At 40.3% G+C, this 14,638-nt stretch overlaps 1 protein-coding gene across 3 annotated transcripts in view; it reads right to left on the bottom strand.

Moving 5' to 3' along the window:
* The window catches only part of CFAP54 (cilia and flagella associated protein 54), a 306,329-nt gene that overhangs the window by 107,812 nt on the left and 183,879 nt on the right, over window positions 1–14,638 (bottom strand). For all 3 annotated transcript variants that reach the window (XM_081595348.1, XM_081595350.1, XM_081595349.1), the window contains 2 exons: window positions 10,112–10,165; window positions 1,756–1,963 (listed from right to left, as the gene is read on the bottom strand). In XM_081595348.1, the coding sequence (XP_081451474.1) occupies window positions 1,756–1,963; window positions 10,112–10,165 (262 nt within the window). The remainder of the gene's footprint in view (window positions 1–1,755; window positions 1,964–10,111; window positions 10,166–14,638) is intronic.

The following is a 14,638-nucleotide window of genomic DNA, read 5'->3' as shown; positions in this document are numbered from 1 at the left end:
AATGCTGGGCTGGATGAAGTACAAGCTGGAATCAAGATTGCTGGGAGAGATATCAATAACCTCAGATATGCAGATGATACCACCCTTATGGTAGAAAGTGAAGAGGAACTAAAAAGCCTCTTGATGAAAGTGAAAGAGGAGAGTGAAAAAGCTGGCTTAAAATTCAACTTTCAAAAAACTAAGATCATGGCATCTGGTCCCATCACTTCATGGCAAACAGATGGGTAAACAATGGAAACAGTGACAGACTTTATTTTGGGGGGCTCCAAAAATCACTCCAGATGGTGACTCAGCCATGAAATTAACAGATGCTTGCTCCTGGGAAGAAAAGCTATGACCAACCTAGACAGCATATTAAAAAGCAGAGACATTGCTGACAAAGGTCCATCTAGACAAAGCTATGGTTTTTTCAGTAATCATGTATGAATGTGAGAGCTGGGCCATAAAGAAAGCTGAGTGCTAAAGAATTTATGCTTTTGAACTGTGGTGTTGGAGAAGACTCTTGAGAGTCCCTTGGACTGCAAGGAGATCCAACCAGTCCATCCTAAAGGAAATTAGTCCTGAATATTCATTGGAAGGACTAATACTGAAGCTGAAACTCCAATACTTTGGCCACCTGATGTGAAGAACTGACTCACTGGAAAAGACCCTGATGCTGGGAAAGACTGAAGGCAGGAGGATAAGGGGACGACAGAGGATGAGATGGTTGGATGCCATCACTGACCCAATGGACGTGAGTTTGAGTAAACTCCGGGAGTTGGTGATGGACAGGGAAGGCTGGTATGCTGCAGTCTATGGGGTCGCAAAGAGTTTAACACGACTGAGTGACTGAACTGAACTGAACACCCTTTCATGATAAAATCACTCAACAACTTTGGAACAGAAGAGAAATTCCTCTACCTGATAAAGGACAGCTATGAAAAATTCACAGTTAATATCGTACTTAGTGGTTAAAAAAAAAAACTATTTTTAAGGCAACATTTTTACATTTGCAAAATGCTTATATAGTTTTATATGTATATATGGGCTATAAATTCCATCCATGGATATCTTATCCCATAGAAATATATACTATAATATGGATATGGTGGTATCTAGGGATATGCAGATATTCCATATCCTGGAAACAAAATGAACACACAACAAAGGAATGGTTGAATAAATCATGGGATGTTCACAGCATAGAACACCACATAGCCAAGATAGGGGACAAAGCAAAGCAGTTGACTTGGGGTGGCTTAGCAGAGTTTTCTACAGAAGAATTGCAAAAAGCAGAAAAATGAAAAATACATCATCTCTTAACCAAATGACAAATCTGGTTTTGTATGTGCAGCTGACCCTTGATCAACATAGGGGTTAGGGGCACTGACCCTCCATGCAGTCAAAAATCCATGTATAATTTATACTCGGTGCTTGGTATAGACAGTCCTCTATATCCACAGTTTAGCATCTGCAGAGTCAACCAACTACAGACTTGCAGTATTGAAATACTCACTATTGAAAAAAATGATATACCAATGGAACTGTGCAATTCAAACCTGTGTTGTTCAAGGTTCAACTGTACATAATGTAAAAAAGTAAACACATATGCAGATAAATTGGTGGATATGGTACCTAGACATAAGCACATAATGTGTGTCATTAAGTGAACTCAGAGAAAACTATGAAAGAATACCTGCTAGAATGTTTGTATGGACTATAGAGGGTCGAGTGGGGAAAGGAAATAGAGAAATAAGCAAAAAAATAAAAGGTTACCTTTCAAGTTTGGAAGATTTGGTTTGCTTTTCTCATTCATAAGTCCATGGCAGACTGGTTTCATTATCTGTTCTGGGACACAATTTATTGTTGCAGCCACATTTATGAAAAAGTATGCTTTAACAAATAAAAACTTATTTAAGAGATGTTGCTGGCCGACTATAACCAGAATTTGAGGCATGCCTTTATTTATTAAATCATCAAGTGCCTAAAAAAATGGAGAAAAAAATGAAAAACAGGAAAAGTAGTAAAATATTGTTTTCAGATATGATCAGCTTCAGTCCTTCTACAGTCCTCATTTGGCGCAGGATGAAGGAATGGAGGGCTAGATATGAGGGACTGTAATTGGCAGGTCCATTGAGAGAGACTGGATGTCATAACAATGCCAGCAGGTCCATGGTACTCCTGCCATTGCTCACCAGTGGTGAGCTACCCCATGAGGCCAGCCCTACCATGCAATGAGAGCGAGCCTCATGCTGGCATCGAGGAGGGGACAACTTATCAAAATAGAGCAACTTAAAAAGCTCACCAGCCATGTATGCTGGCTGCTCCGCTTTAGCTCGAGTGAATTAGGGCTCACAGGATGGAAGAAGAGGAAGGACAGGTAAACAAGCAACCCCTTCCCAGCTTAGATTCTGGGTCAGTCATGAGAATGCCCGCCTTGAGGACTCCCTCAACTTCCTGACCCCTCCCTTGCACACACACTCCCTTGACAGTTGTTCTAAGTGGTCCCACTTTACATTCCTGACCAAACTTCAGTGCCACCTGGTCATCATCCTACATTTTCCCAGTCCATTCACTCTTGCTCTCTCCTAGACAACCACTTCATGCCCTTTTTGTTTCTAAATTCGAACACTTCCTCCCTAATGCCCCTCCCAGCGAATAACCTTGCTTCCTCTACTTAAATGAGCAAATTGAAGCAGTCAGAGTAATGCCCACAGACCCCACAGCTCCACCTCCCCATGCACCTGCCTCACTGCCCTGCCTTCCTTTCTGCTTCCTAAGGCTTGTGTCACTACTTAGGTCATCAGTCCCGTCCCCACCAGTCTGATCAGCCATTCTCTCCTGCAGCGTAGTGTTCCCTTTCTGACAAATGCCACATGATATCACTTACCCGTGGAATCTAAAATATGACATGAGCAAACTTATCTACAAAACAGGAACAGACTCACAGACACAGTAAACAGAACTGTGGTTGCCAAGGGAAGGAGAGAGGGAAGGGACACACTGGAAATTTGGAGTTAGCAGATGTAAGCTATTATATGTGGAATGGATAACAACAAGGTCCTACTGTATAGCACAGAGAACTAAATTCAGTATCCTATGATAAACCATAATGGAAAAGAATATGAAAAAGAATGTATATATGTGTATAACTGAATCACTTTGCTGTACAGCAGAAATTAATACAACATTGTAAATCAACTATAATTCAATTTGTAAAAAATGTTTCCTTTCTACAGAGACATTCTCATCAGTACACTGTCTTCTCCATTTTAAAAACCAATTAACTCTCCACATTCTGACTTCCCTCTCCATTTACTACCCAAATCTTCACTTCTGTTTACAACAACAACCTACAAGGTTGTCACTATTCCAATCTCTCTCCTTTCATTTTCTTGTAAACATATTCCATCCTAACATTGAAATCCTCTGGTCAAGGTCATCAATGGCCTACTCTAGGCTAAATCCATTGTTCAATTCTAAGTTTTCATAGGCAAGAATACTGGAGTGAGTAGTCATTCCCTTCTTCAGGGGATCTTCCTGATCCAGGGATCAAACCCAAGACTCCTGCATTGCAGGCAGATTCTTTACCATCTGAGCCACCAGGGAAGCTTGTTTCATATGCTATGTTATGTTAATCCATTATTTTATATGCCAATTAAACACTCATATGCCTGCAACTATAAAATGCATTCTAACGGCAGAGCTATTAAATGTTTTATTTAAATAAATGTTTAAGACTTGGTGAATTACAGGACTGACTGCATTTGTCAGCAATATTTGACACTATTAAACCTTCCTTCTTTTTTAATTTTTTTAAATTTTAATTAGAGGCTAATTACTTTACAATATTGTGGTGGTTTTGGCCATACATTCACATGAATCAGCCATGGGTATACATATGTTCCCCATCCTGACCCTCCCTCCCACCTCCCTCCCCATCCCATCCCTCAGGGTCATCCCAGTGCACCAGCCCTGAGCACCCTGCCTCGTGCATTGAACCTGGACTGGTGATCTATTTCACATATGACAATATACATGTTTCAATGCTATTCTCTCAAATCATCCCACCCTCGCCTTCTCCCACAGAGTCCAACAGTCTGTCCTTTACATCTGCGTCTCTTTTTCTGTCTCCCAATAGGGTCATCATTACCATCTTTCTAAATTCCATATATATGCATTAATATACTGTATTGGTATTTTTCTTTCTGATTTACTTCGCTCTGCATAATAGGCTCCAGTTTCATCCACCTCATTAGAACTGATTCAAATGCATTCTTTTTAATAGCTGAGTAATATTCCATTTTCCACAGTTTATTGTGATCCACACAGTCAAAGGCTTTGGCAAAGTCAATAAAGCAGAAATAGATGTTTTTCTGGAACTCTCCTGCTTTTTTGATGATCCAGCGGATGTTGGCAATTTGATCTCTGATTCCTCTGCCTTTTCTAAAACCAGCTTGAATATCTGGAAGTTCACGGTTCACGTATTGCTGAAGCCTGGCTTGGAGAATTTTAAGCATTACTTTGCTAGCGTGTGAGATGAGTGCAATTGTGCGGTAGTTTAAGCATTCTTTGGCATTGCTTTTCTATGAGATGGGAATGAAAACTGACCTTTTCCAGTCCTGTGGCCACTGCTGAGTTTTCCAGATTTGCTGGCATATTGAGTGCAGCACTTTCACAGCATCATCTTTGAGGATTTGAAATAGCTCAACTAGAATTCCATCACCTCCACTAGCTTTGTTCGTAGTGATGCTTCCTAAGGCCCACTTGACTTCACATTTCAGGATGTCTGGCTCTAGGTGAGTGATCACACCATTGTGATTATCTGCGTTGTGAAGATCTTTTTTGTACAGTTTTCCTGTGTATTCTTGCCACCTCTTCTTAATATCTTCTGCTTCTGTTAGGGCCATACCATTTCTGTCCTTTATTGAGCCCACCTTTGCATGTAATGTTCCCTTGGTATCTCTAATTTTCTTGAAGAGATCTCTAGTCTTTCCCATTCTATTGTTTTCCTCTATTTCTTTGCACTGATCACTGAGGAAGGGTTTCTTATCTCTCCTTGCGATTCTTTGGAACTCTGCATTCAAATGGGTATATCTTTCCTTTTCTCCTTTGCTTTTCGCTTCTCGTCTTTTCTCAGCTATTTGTAAGGACTCCTCAGACAGCCATTTTGCTTTTTTGCATTTCTTTTTCTTGGGGATGGTCTTGATTCCTGTCTCCTGTACAATGTCACGAACCTCCGTCCATAGTTCATCAGGCACTCTGTCTATCAGATCTAGTCCCTTAAATCTATTTGTCACTTCCACTGTATAGTTCTAAGGGATTTGATTTAGGTCATACCTGAATGGTCTAGTGGTTTTCCCTACTTTCTTCAATTTAAGTCTGAATTTGGCAATAAGGAGTTCACGATCTGAGCCACAGTCAGCTCCCGGTCTTGTTTTTGCTGACTGTATAGAGCTTCTCCATCTTTGGCTGCAAAGAATATAATCAATCTGATTTTGGGGTTGACCATCTGGTGATGTCCATGTGTAGAGTCTTCTCTGGGCTGGAGGAAGCACAATCTGGAATCAAGATTGCTGGGAGAAATATCAATAACCTCAGATATGCAGATGACACCACCCTTATGGCAGAAAGTAAAGAGGAACTAAAGAGCCTCCTGATGAAAGTGAAAGAGGAGAGTGAAAAAGTTAGCTTAATGCTCAACATTCAGAAAACTAAGATCATGGCATCTGGTCCCATCACTTCATGGCAAATAGATGGGCAAACAGTGGGAACAGTGGCTGACTTTATCTTTTGGGGGCTCCAAAATCACTGCAGATGGTGATTGCAGCCATGAAATTAAAAGACGCTTACTCCTTGGAAAGAAAGTTATGACCAACCTAGACAGCATATTAAAAAGCAGAGACATTACTTTGTCATCAAAGGTCTGTCTAGTCAAGGCTATGGTTTTTCCAGTAGTCATGTATGGATGTGAGAGTTGGACCATAAAGAAAGCTGAGCACCAAAGAATTGGTGCTTTTGAACTGTAGAGTTGGAGAAGACTCTTGAGAGTCCCTTGGACTGCAAGGAGATCCAACAAGTCCATCCTAAAGGAGATCAGTCCTGGGTGTTCATTGGAAGGACTGATGTTGAAGCTGAAACTCCAACACTTTGGCCACCTAATGTGAAGAGCTGACTCATTTGAAAAGACCCTGATGCTGGGAAAGATTGAGGGGAGGAGGTGAAGGGGATGACAGAGGATGAGATGGTTGGATGGCTTCACTGACTCAATGGACATGGGTTTGGGTAGACTCTGGGAGTTGGTGATGGACAGGGAGGCCTGTCGTGCTGCAGTCCATGGGGTCGCAAAAAGTCAGACAGGACTGAGTGATTGAAGTGAACTGAACTGAATATTCCATTGTGTATATGTACCACAGCTTTCTTATCCATTCATCTGCTGATGGACATCTAGGTTGCTTCCATGTCCTGGCTATTGTAAACAGTGCTGCGATGAACATTGGGGTACACGTGTCTCTTTCAATTTTGGTTTCCTCAGTGTGTATGCCCAGCAGTGGGATTGCTGGGTTGTATGGCAGTTCTATTTCCAGTTTTTTAAGGAATCTCCACACTATTCTCCATAGTGGCTGTACTAGTTTGCATTCCCACCAACAGTGTAAGAGGGTTCCTTTTTCTCTGCAACCTCACCAGCATTTATTGTTTATAGACTTTTTGATAGCAGCCATTCTGACCAGCGTGAGGTGTTCCTTCATTGTGGTTTTGATTTGCATTTCTCTGATAATATAAACCTTCTCTCTTTTGATAACGCTCCTCTCTTGGCTTTCAAGCCACCACACTCCCTTGGTTCTTTTCCTATTCTATCCACTCCTCCTTTTCAGTCTTCTTTGCTGGTTCCTCCTCTTCGCCTAGACCTCTAAGTATTGTAGTGTCCCAGGGCTTGGACCCCTTCTGTATCCTTATTCTCTCCCCTTAGATGATCTTAATCAGGCTCATGGTTTTAATCTCATCTAAATGCTAATTAAGTCCTACATTTTTGTGTCTAGCTCCAACTTCTCTTCTAACTCAAGTCTCGTGTAATCAACTTCTGACTCAATTCTTCCATTTGGAGGTCTAATAGACATCTCAAACACAACATGTACAAAGTTTTATTCCTGGTTTCCACCCCCACCACAAACACACACAAAATATAAGCTCTATGAGGACTGAGAATTTGTCTATATTGTTGATTGGTTAATGTGTCTGATTGACAGCACCATAATAGTACCTGGCACACACAGTAGACTCCACAGATTAGCTAAAGTGACCCCTTTAAAACATAAGTAGGGCTTCCCTGGTGGCTCTGTGGTAAAGTATCTACCTGTCAATGTAAGGGACATGGGTTTGATCCCTGATCCAGGAAGATCCCACATACCACGGAGCAACTAAGCCCACGTGCCACAACTATTAAGCCTATGCTCTAGAAACCAGGAGCCTCAGCTACTGAGCCCACGTGCTCTGCCACAAATGAAGCCACTGTAATGAGAAGCCTGTGCACCACAACTAGAGAGGAGTCCCTACACTCTGCAACCAGAGAAAAGTCCATGCAGCAGAGAAGACCCAGCACAGTCAAAAATAAATAAATAATAAATTTTTTAAAAAACAGTAGATCAGGCCACACCTCTGCCCTGAACCTTCCAATGGCTCCTCCTTTTGTTCAGAGTAAGAGCCTGGATGATGAAAGCCCTACAAGGCTCTTCTCCATCTGGGCACCCTACCACTAGCCACCCCGTTACCTCTCTGACCCATCTCCTACTATTTTCCCATCACTCACACAACTCAAGGAACACTGGCCAAGGTGTCCCTCACTAAGTAGGCAATCTTGCCTCAGGGCCTTTGCACCCACTGTAGCCTGTTCTAAGATTATTCTTTCTCCAGATTTCATATGACTTGCAACTTTATCTGCTTCAGGTCTGTTCACCAATGTCACCTCAGTGATGACTAAGCTGATTGACTCATTCAAAATTACAACTCCAGCCTACCCTCTTTATTGGCTGCTGGGTTCATTCTCCCCTGCAGCATGATTCACCTTCTAACATACTATATAATTTACTCATTTATAATGTTTAGACATATATCATGTTTATTACTAGTCTTGCCCACTAAACTATAAGCTCCCTGAGGGCTTGGAATCCATATTGTTGATTAACTGATGCATTTATTTGACAGCTCAAGAATTGTGCCTTGTACACAACAGGCTCTTAGTAAATATTTGTTGAATTAATATAAAAAGCAGATGCCAGGACTATCACTTCTAAAAAGAAGGAAATTATTTGCCCTATGAGAACTGAAAAAGAAAAATCTCATTGTTTGAGAGATTTTGAGGCAATGCTGGCAGTGGGGAGGTCTGTTGCTGTTGTTCATTCTCCTTTCTTAACCTCTTCTAATGGGTGGAAAACAATATCCACATCAGAACCAGACATGGAGCAAATCCGAGACTGATTTGGTAACAAATGGTTGTACTAGGAAAATGACTGACATTCTCCATCTAGAAAAAGGAACTTCAGACTGGTTAGGGGTGGAGGGATATGTAGGAGAAGGTTTCTCTTTTTTATCCACAGCAAACAGTGATTTAATGAGCCTTGACAATTACACACAAACACTTGAGGATCAAAAGAAGATTAATTAGTAATGCTATCTAACACTTCTTTCTCTCTCTTTCTACAGAAAATATAAAATGTAATCTGAAGCGTCTTAAGCAGACCAACAGTTCTGTTTTAATTAATTAGCTAATAGAAATTGGTTTTCCATTATACTGTCAGTCTCTTAAAAAAAAAAAAAATCAGACATTCTGTTTATACCCCAAACCACTTTTATAACCAAAACCAAAAGAAGTGTTTTTAGGATGCCCTGGCATTTATGACTGGAAAGAAATAAATATTCTGAAACATTCCAAGGTCTCGGAACACTAAAATGAAAGTTGAATATATATTTGTATCTTCCTAATACCAGCTCTTTAATGTCAGGCAACTTGCTTGTAAATTAAAACAAATTTTAAGACAAAAACAATGAGTCACTTGAAGCATAATTAAAAGTGAAGTTTGTGGAATAAAATGAACAATAATAGAAAAGTAATAAGATTACATATTTAATAAAAGATGGATATATCAAAATTATGGAAGAAAAAAATAAGGCAATTTTGAGGAAATGTCTCTCAAAATTATTTCATAAAAATTAATACTTAGTGAGACAGAATGCTGTTTCTGAGCATTAAAAAAAATGAAAACTATATTTGTCTGGCTAGATGCATTAACCATCACCTGGCTGTATGAACCACTTACCTGTCTGCTATGTATAGAGCTTCATATTAACAATGATCACCCTACCAACCTTCCACATCAACACTTTCTAGTGGAACAAACAACTGGTACTCTTAAGATTTTTTTTAATGACTTGAAAAAATATACTTAAATGCTCAAAGGTCATCAAAAGCTTAAAACCCAATCATTCAATTATTGACAAGAACAAACTTACTGAGATGGGCAATCTGGCCCTCTCTTTGTAAAAAACAGTGGCAAAGTCAGAGAAATTATTTATGAAAATGCCATATGAAAATATTCCTTTAGCTAACCCTGCAGGGGAAATCATATTGCAATACATAAAAGTATCAAATCAATGCAGTTGTGCACCTCACATTTACACAACATTATGTGTCGATTACATTCCAGTAAAAAATTGAAAAAGAAAAGAAAACCTTCCAAACACTGGTTGAGAGGCCATCTCAGACTGGGGCAAGGGTCTAAGTAAAAGCAGTATCGAATAGGTGGCCTATTAGAAAATCCTTTACTTATGATCAAAGTTACTAGGTAACTAAGATAAATATTAGATGCTTGGCATGGCTAGATAAGACACTGAAGATGCATGTATAACTGAAAAATTGAGGAGCAGTAACTGATGTTTGTTGCATCTGAAAAGCAGATCAATTTGGATCCAACCATACCGCTGGCTTCAGTATTTGGAGGTAAGATCCCTTTACTAGAATAGAAGAATATATTCACAGCAGGTGCTCAAAAACAAAGATTATACACACCAAATAGATTGAAATGACTCAAAAATTATCCACACTAAATAGCCAAAGTTTATAAAATGTTATCCTTACCTGAATATTTTCTTTACTAATTAGAGGTTTTCCGGAGTCAAATGATTGAAATAGCTGTCAATATACAAAATGGTAACATTAGAAACAAGAGTACTGAGTGGTCCTTTAGATGAAAACATTAATGTGTTCTAAAACTATTTTCAAAAACCAGTTTTACTATAAAAGTAATACATGCTCTAGTCAGAAAAGGCAACTATAGTATAAAGAAGAAAGCAAAAACATCTTTAGGTTGTTAATGCTAATATCTTGGTGTCTTTACTACCAACTTCCTTCTGATATATTTTAAAGCTTTATATATGGATTTGTATTCCTTTTCACTAAATATTACATCATAATTATTTTCCCAAGCCATTAAGTTGTTTGTAAACCTCATCCAACAGCTCAGTGACACTCTAGCCTACGAATGTACTGGGGTTGGCCAAAAAGTTTGTTCGGGTTTTTCTGTACCATCCTATGGAAAAACCTGACAGAACATTTTGGCCAACCCCAGTAGCATTATAACTTATCCTCTTGCTTATTGTTAGACACACAAGAGGACCACTTTCCACCTTCACCCCACATTCAGCCCTGTACTAAATAATATTGGTGATGAGTATTTCTGATTAGCACCTTTGAATAGCTTCCTGGAAGCAGAAGTGCTGGGTTATAATAAGAGGCTTCCCTGGTGGCTCAGACAGTAAAGAATCTGCCTGCAGTACAGGAGACCTGGATTCCATCCCTGTGTCGGGAAGATCCCCTGGAGAAGGAAATGGCAACCCATTCCAGTATTCTTGCCTGGAAAATCCCATGGACAGAGGAGACTGGCGGGCTATAGTCCATGGGGTCACACAGAGTCAGACATGACTGAGCGACTAACACACACACATACATACAGCTCAGTTTACCTTCCACCCACGTTGTATGAAAAGGATTAGGGCAGTTTCAACAGCATTGCATATTAGCGCCTATATTTTTTTTTGCCAGTTTGAGGTAAAATTGTATTACTCTTCAGAATGATGCTTTTTGTGATTCTTTCCTTGTTTGTGAAATAACCTGCTAATATGTTTGGCTCTAAATATAATGTTGCCTTAGAAAACATTCCATTCATTTGCTGCAGAACATTGTTGTATCATTATGAGTGTGCATCCCTCTTGGTACAGAAGCCCTTTTAAAAGGCACCTGTTCTCAGGCATCAATACTAATACCTCACTCACATCCTCTTGGTCACCTGGAAGTCACCAGCATCTTCCATGAATAGGTCACTCATATGTGGATGGTATCGTACTTCAAGCACCTGGACCTCTCTACCTGAGGGCAGTCTGCAGCCACAAGAGAGTTTCAGGGAGGCTGGACACATAGGGAGCACCCACTACTCATGAGGGGTGAGGGACTGTCTCTCTGTGGCCCTGACTGCCCATGGCAGTGATCTCATTAACACTGTCTGGAGTGGTTCTCCTTATTTCGCTGTCTGACTTTCCCCCTTACTCACAGTTTTTCCTGGAGTCACCTCCCAAACACACTGTGAAAGTGAAAGTTGCTCAGTCCTGTCTGACTCTTGTGACTCCATGGACTATATATATATAGTCCATGGAATTCTCCAGGCCAGAATACTGGAGTGGGTAGCCTTTCCCTTCTCTAGGAGATCTTCCCAACCCAGGGATCAAACCTAGGTCTCCCACATTGCAGGTGGATTCTTTACCAGCTGAGCCACAAGGGAAGCCCCTGAACACACTACTTGTTCCCAAATCTTTATCTCAGGATCTGCTTTTGAGGGACTCCTAAATCAAGACATCATGCATAGCTCTTAACGGAAGAAAGTGTTGGTAAGTGTTTAAAGACATTCTTTTTTTTTTTTTGAAGATAGTCTTTATCTCCTTGAATACATTGAAAAGTGAGTAAGCAAATCCAGGGTGAGACTTCTGGTGATATAATTTGAAGAAGTTTAATGATTGGACTTTAGATTTGGTGATGAGAACAGAAACTCAATATGAGTATGTTTAAAAATAGAATTTTTTAAAAGCCTGTGAAAAGTCTAATCATAATCTGTAAGATTTTTTTCAGTAACTGCTTTTACACTGAAATCTAATTCATTAATCCTTTCTTTAAATAACTAGCCTGCAGCCTAATAACATTGGCACCTATTTTAATTATAAACCCTGAACGCACTTCCTCTTTTAATTACGCTTTTTAAATTCCCAACTAAAGCTGGAAAGCTGCACATTAACTTTGAGAATAAAAAATCTGAAATCACAGTTCATCAGGAGACAACTTGCCCCCACTTTTGTCTTATGCAAACTAGTTGATAAAAAAAAAAATGAAGTTTGGAATTTATCTATAAACATGAGTTTCAGTTTGGATTGGCGGGCTATAGTCTGTAGGTCACAAACGGTCAGACACAACTGAAGCCACTGACCACATGAGTTTCAGGCTGCTTGTTTATTTGTTTTGGTGAAACCAGTGACTACTGAAAACTTTCTCTTGCTTCCCATTCTACCCAGCTGATTTCCCTTTCCTTGTCTTCTGGACCCTAAGTGTGGAGGATCACAACGTCCAGTCCTCTGACTTCTACTTTTCACTCTGCCTTGGTCCCCAGCTTATTTCATCCAGTCCCATTATTTTTTAACTCTCTGTTAATGCTCCCAAATTTACCTGCAGCCCTAACCTCTCCTCTGAATCATATACTCTCTGCACCTACACAGGCAGCCTCTCCTACTGTTTGTCTACTAGGAATCTCACACTTAACACTCCCTACCCTGCCTCAGAGCAGCAGGACTCCCCATCTCAGTCAATTGAAAACACTTTCCTACCAGCTGCTAGTGTTGAAGCTGTGCGGTCATGCTTAACTTCTTTCTCTTACCTCCTATATCTTAACCAGCATCAGCAAATGCTGTCATCTCTACCTTAGCTAAACATCCAGAACTTCACCACATTTCTTTCCTTCCACCCCTTACCTCCAACCACCTGTCTTGTCTCACTCAGCTCATTTGCAAAGCCCTTCTCCCTGGTCTCACTATTTATACTCAACCTCATCCACCATCCATTCCCCAAATAGCAAGCAAATGGTTCTCTGAAACTTACCACTATGGCATCAGTCCTCTTTCAAAGCTTTACCACGTTTCCCATCTCATATTCAGAGCAAACCCTAGTCCTCACCCAGCCCTGTGTGATCCAACATGACCTAGCTCCTGGGTGCTGCCCTGCCCTCCTCTTTCTCTCCAGTCTGGGCTCACATGGCCCAGCCTCACGTGGCCTCCTTAGTTTTCCACAAGCACATCTTCCAGGCCTTTCCTCTTGTACTTCCTCTTAATTTGGAAGGTTGCTCCCTCAAATCTTCCACTCCTTATTAGAATTCCCAAACCACCCTCAATAAGACAGCCGTCCACCACTCTGGCCACTTCCAGTCCCCTCAACTCAGCTTGATCACCCTTCACACCATTGTCACCATCTGACATATAGTTATGTGCTTAATACGTTTATTATTTGTCTTCCTCACTAGACCATCCAATGGTAATGTGCCTCCAGGAAGGCAAGAGCTCCATTTATCTTTCCATGGCTCTGTCTCCATGTCTGGAATAGTGCCTATATTCAGTCAGCACTCAATAAATATTTTTCAATGAGTTAAAATATGATTTTAATAACAAAACTATTTACAATAAGGAAAGGTTGTTGCTTGAGAAACAAACAAGAAAACACTGATCACCCAGGTAATAAGATGAATTAGTTGGGCCACAGAAAATGAACCAAAAAACCCAACAGACTCCCAGATAGACAGCTAGCTAGATAGAAATACAGTGGAGGACTGGTTCCAGGATTCACCCCCCACCCTCCTTTACCAAAATCTGCGATGCTTAACTACTTATATGAAATAGCGCAGTATTTGCACATATCTTAGGCGTATCCTCCCATATACCCTAAATCATCTCTAGATTACTTACAATGACTAATTCAGTGTAAATGCTATGTAAGTAACTGTAAATACAATGTAAATGCTATGTAAGCAATTGCTAGCAGGCAAATTTAAATTTTACCTTTTGGAACTTTCTGGAATTTTTTTCCAAATATTTTGAACCATGGTTGGTTGAAACTGTAGGCACACACATACATATCCCAAACTGTATAGACACACACATACATATCCCATCACCTACTGAATGTCCCTCTCAGGCTGAAAAGTGAAAGGATCAAACCTGGGTCTCCCACATTTTAGGCAGATTCTTCACTGTCTGAGCCACTAGGGAAACCTTCCTCTTAGGTTACCTCAGTACAATAAATATTAACACTGTAGCAGTCATATTGAGAAAAAGCAGCAACATTTTAGTGGGACACCCTGAAGTAATGTATGCATTATATGTAAATACACTGTCAGCCTATTCAAGTATTTTTCAAGATTTATAGCCATTCCACGGTTTCTTTTAGGTCCTCCAAATTTGAATCCCACCAGCATGTGTTGTGACTGTCAGTCTCACTCCTCACACATGATCCCTCCTAGGAAACTGACTTGTTCCCTTCTCCTATTTCCTTATTGCTGGCCCGTGGATGAGCGTCCAA

Source organism: Giraffa tippelskirchi, chromosome 4, assembly GCF_054371585.1.
Source record: "Giraffa tippelskirchi isolate mGirTip1 chromosome 4, T2T-mGirTip1v1.2.pri, whole genome shotgun sequence".
Taxonomy (NCBI): domain Eukaryota; kingdom Metazoa; phylum Chordata; class Mammalia; order Artiodactyla; family Giraffidae; genus Giraffa; species Giraffa tippelskirchi.
Note: the sequence above shows the minus strand (reverse complement) of the source record. Positions and strands in the feature narration are given on the sequence as shown.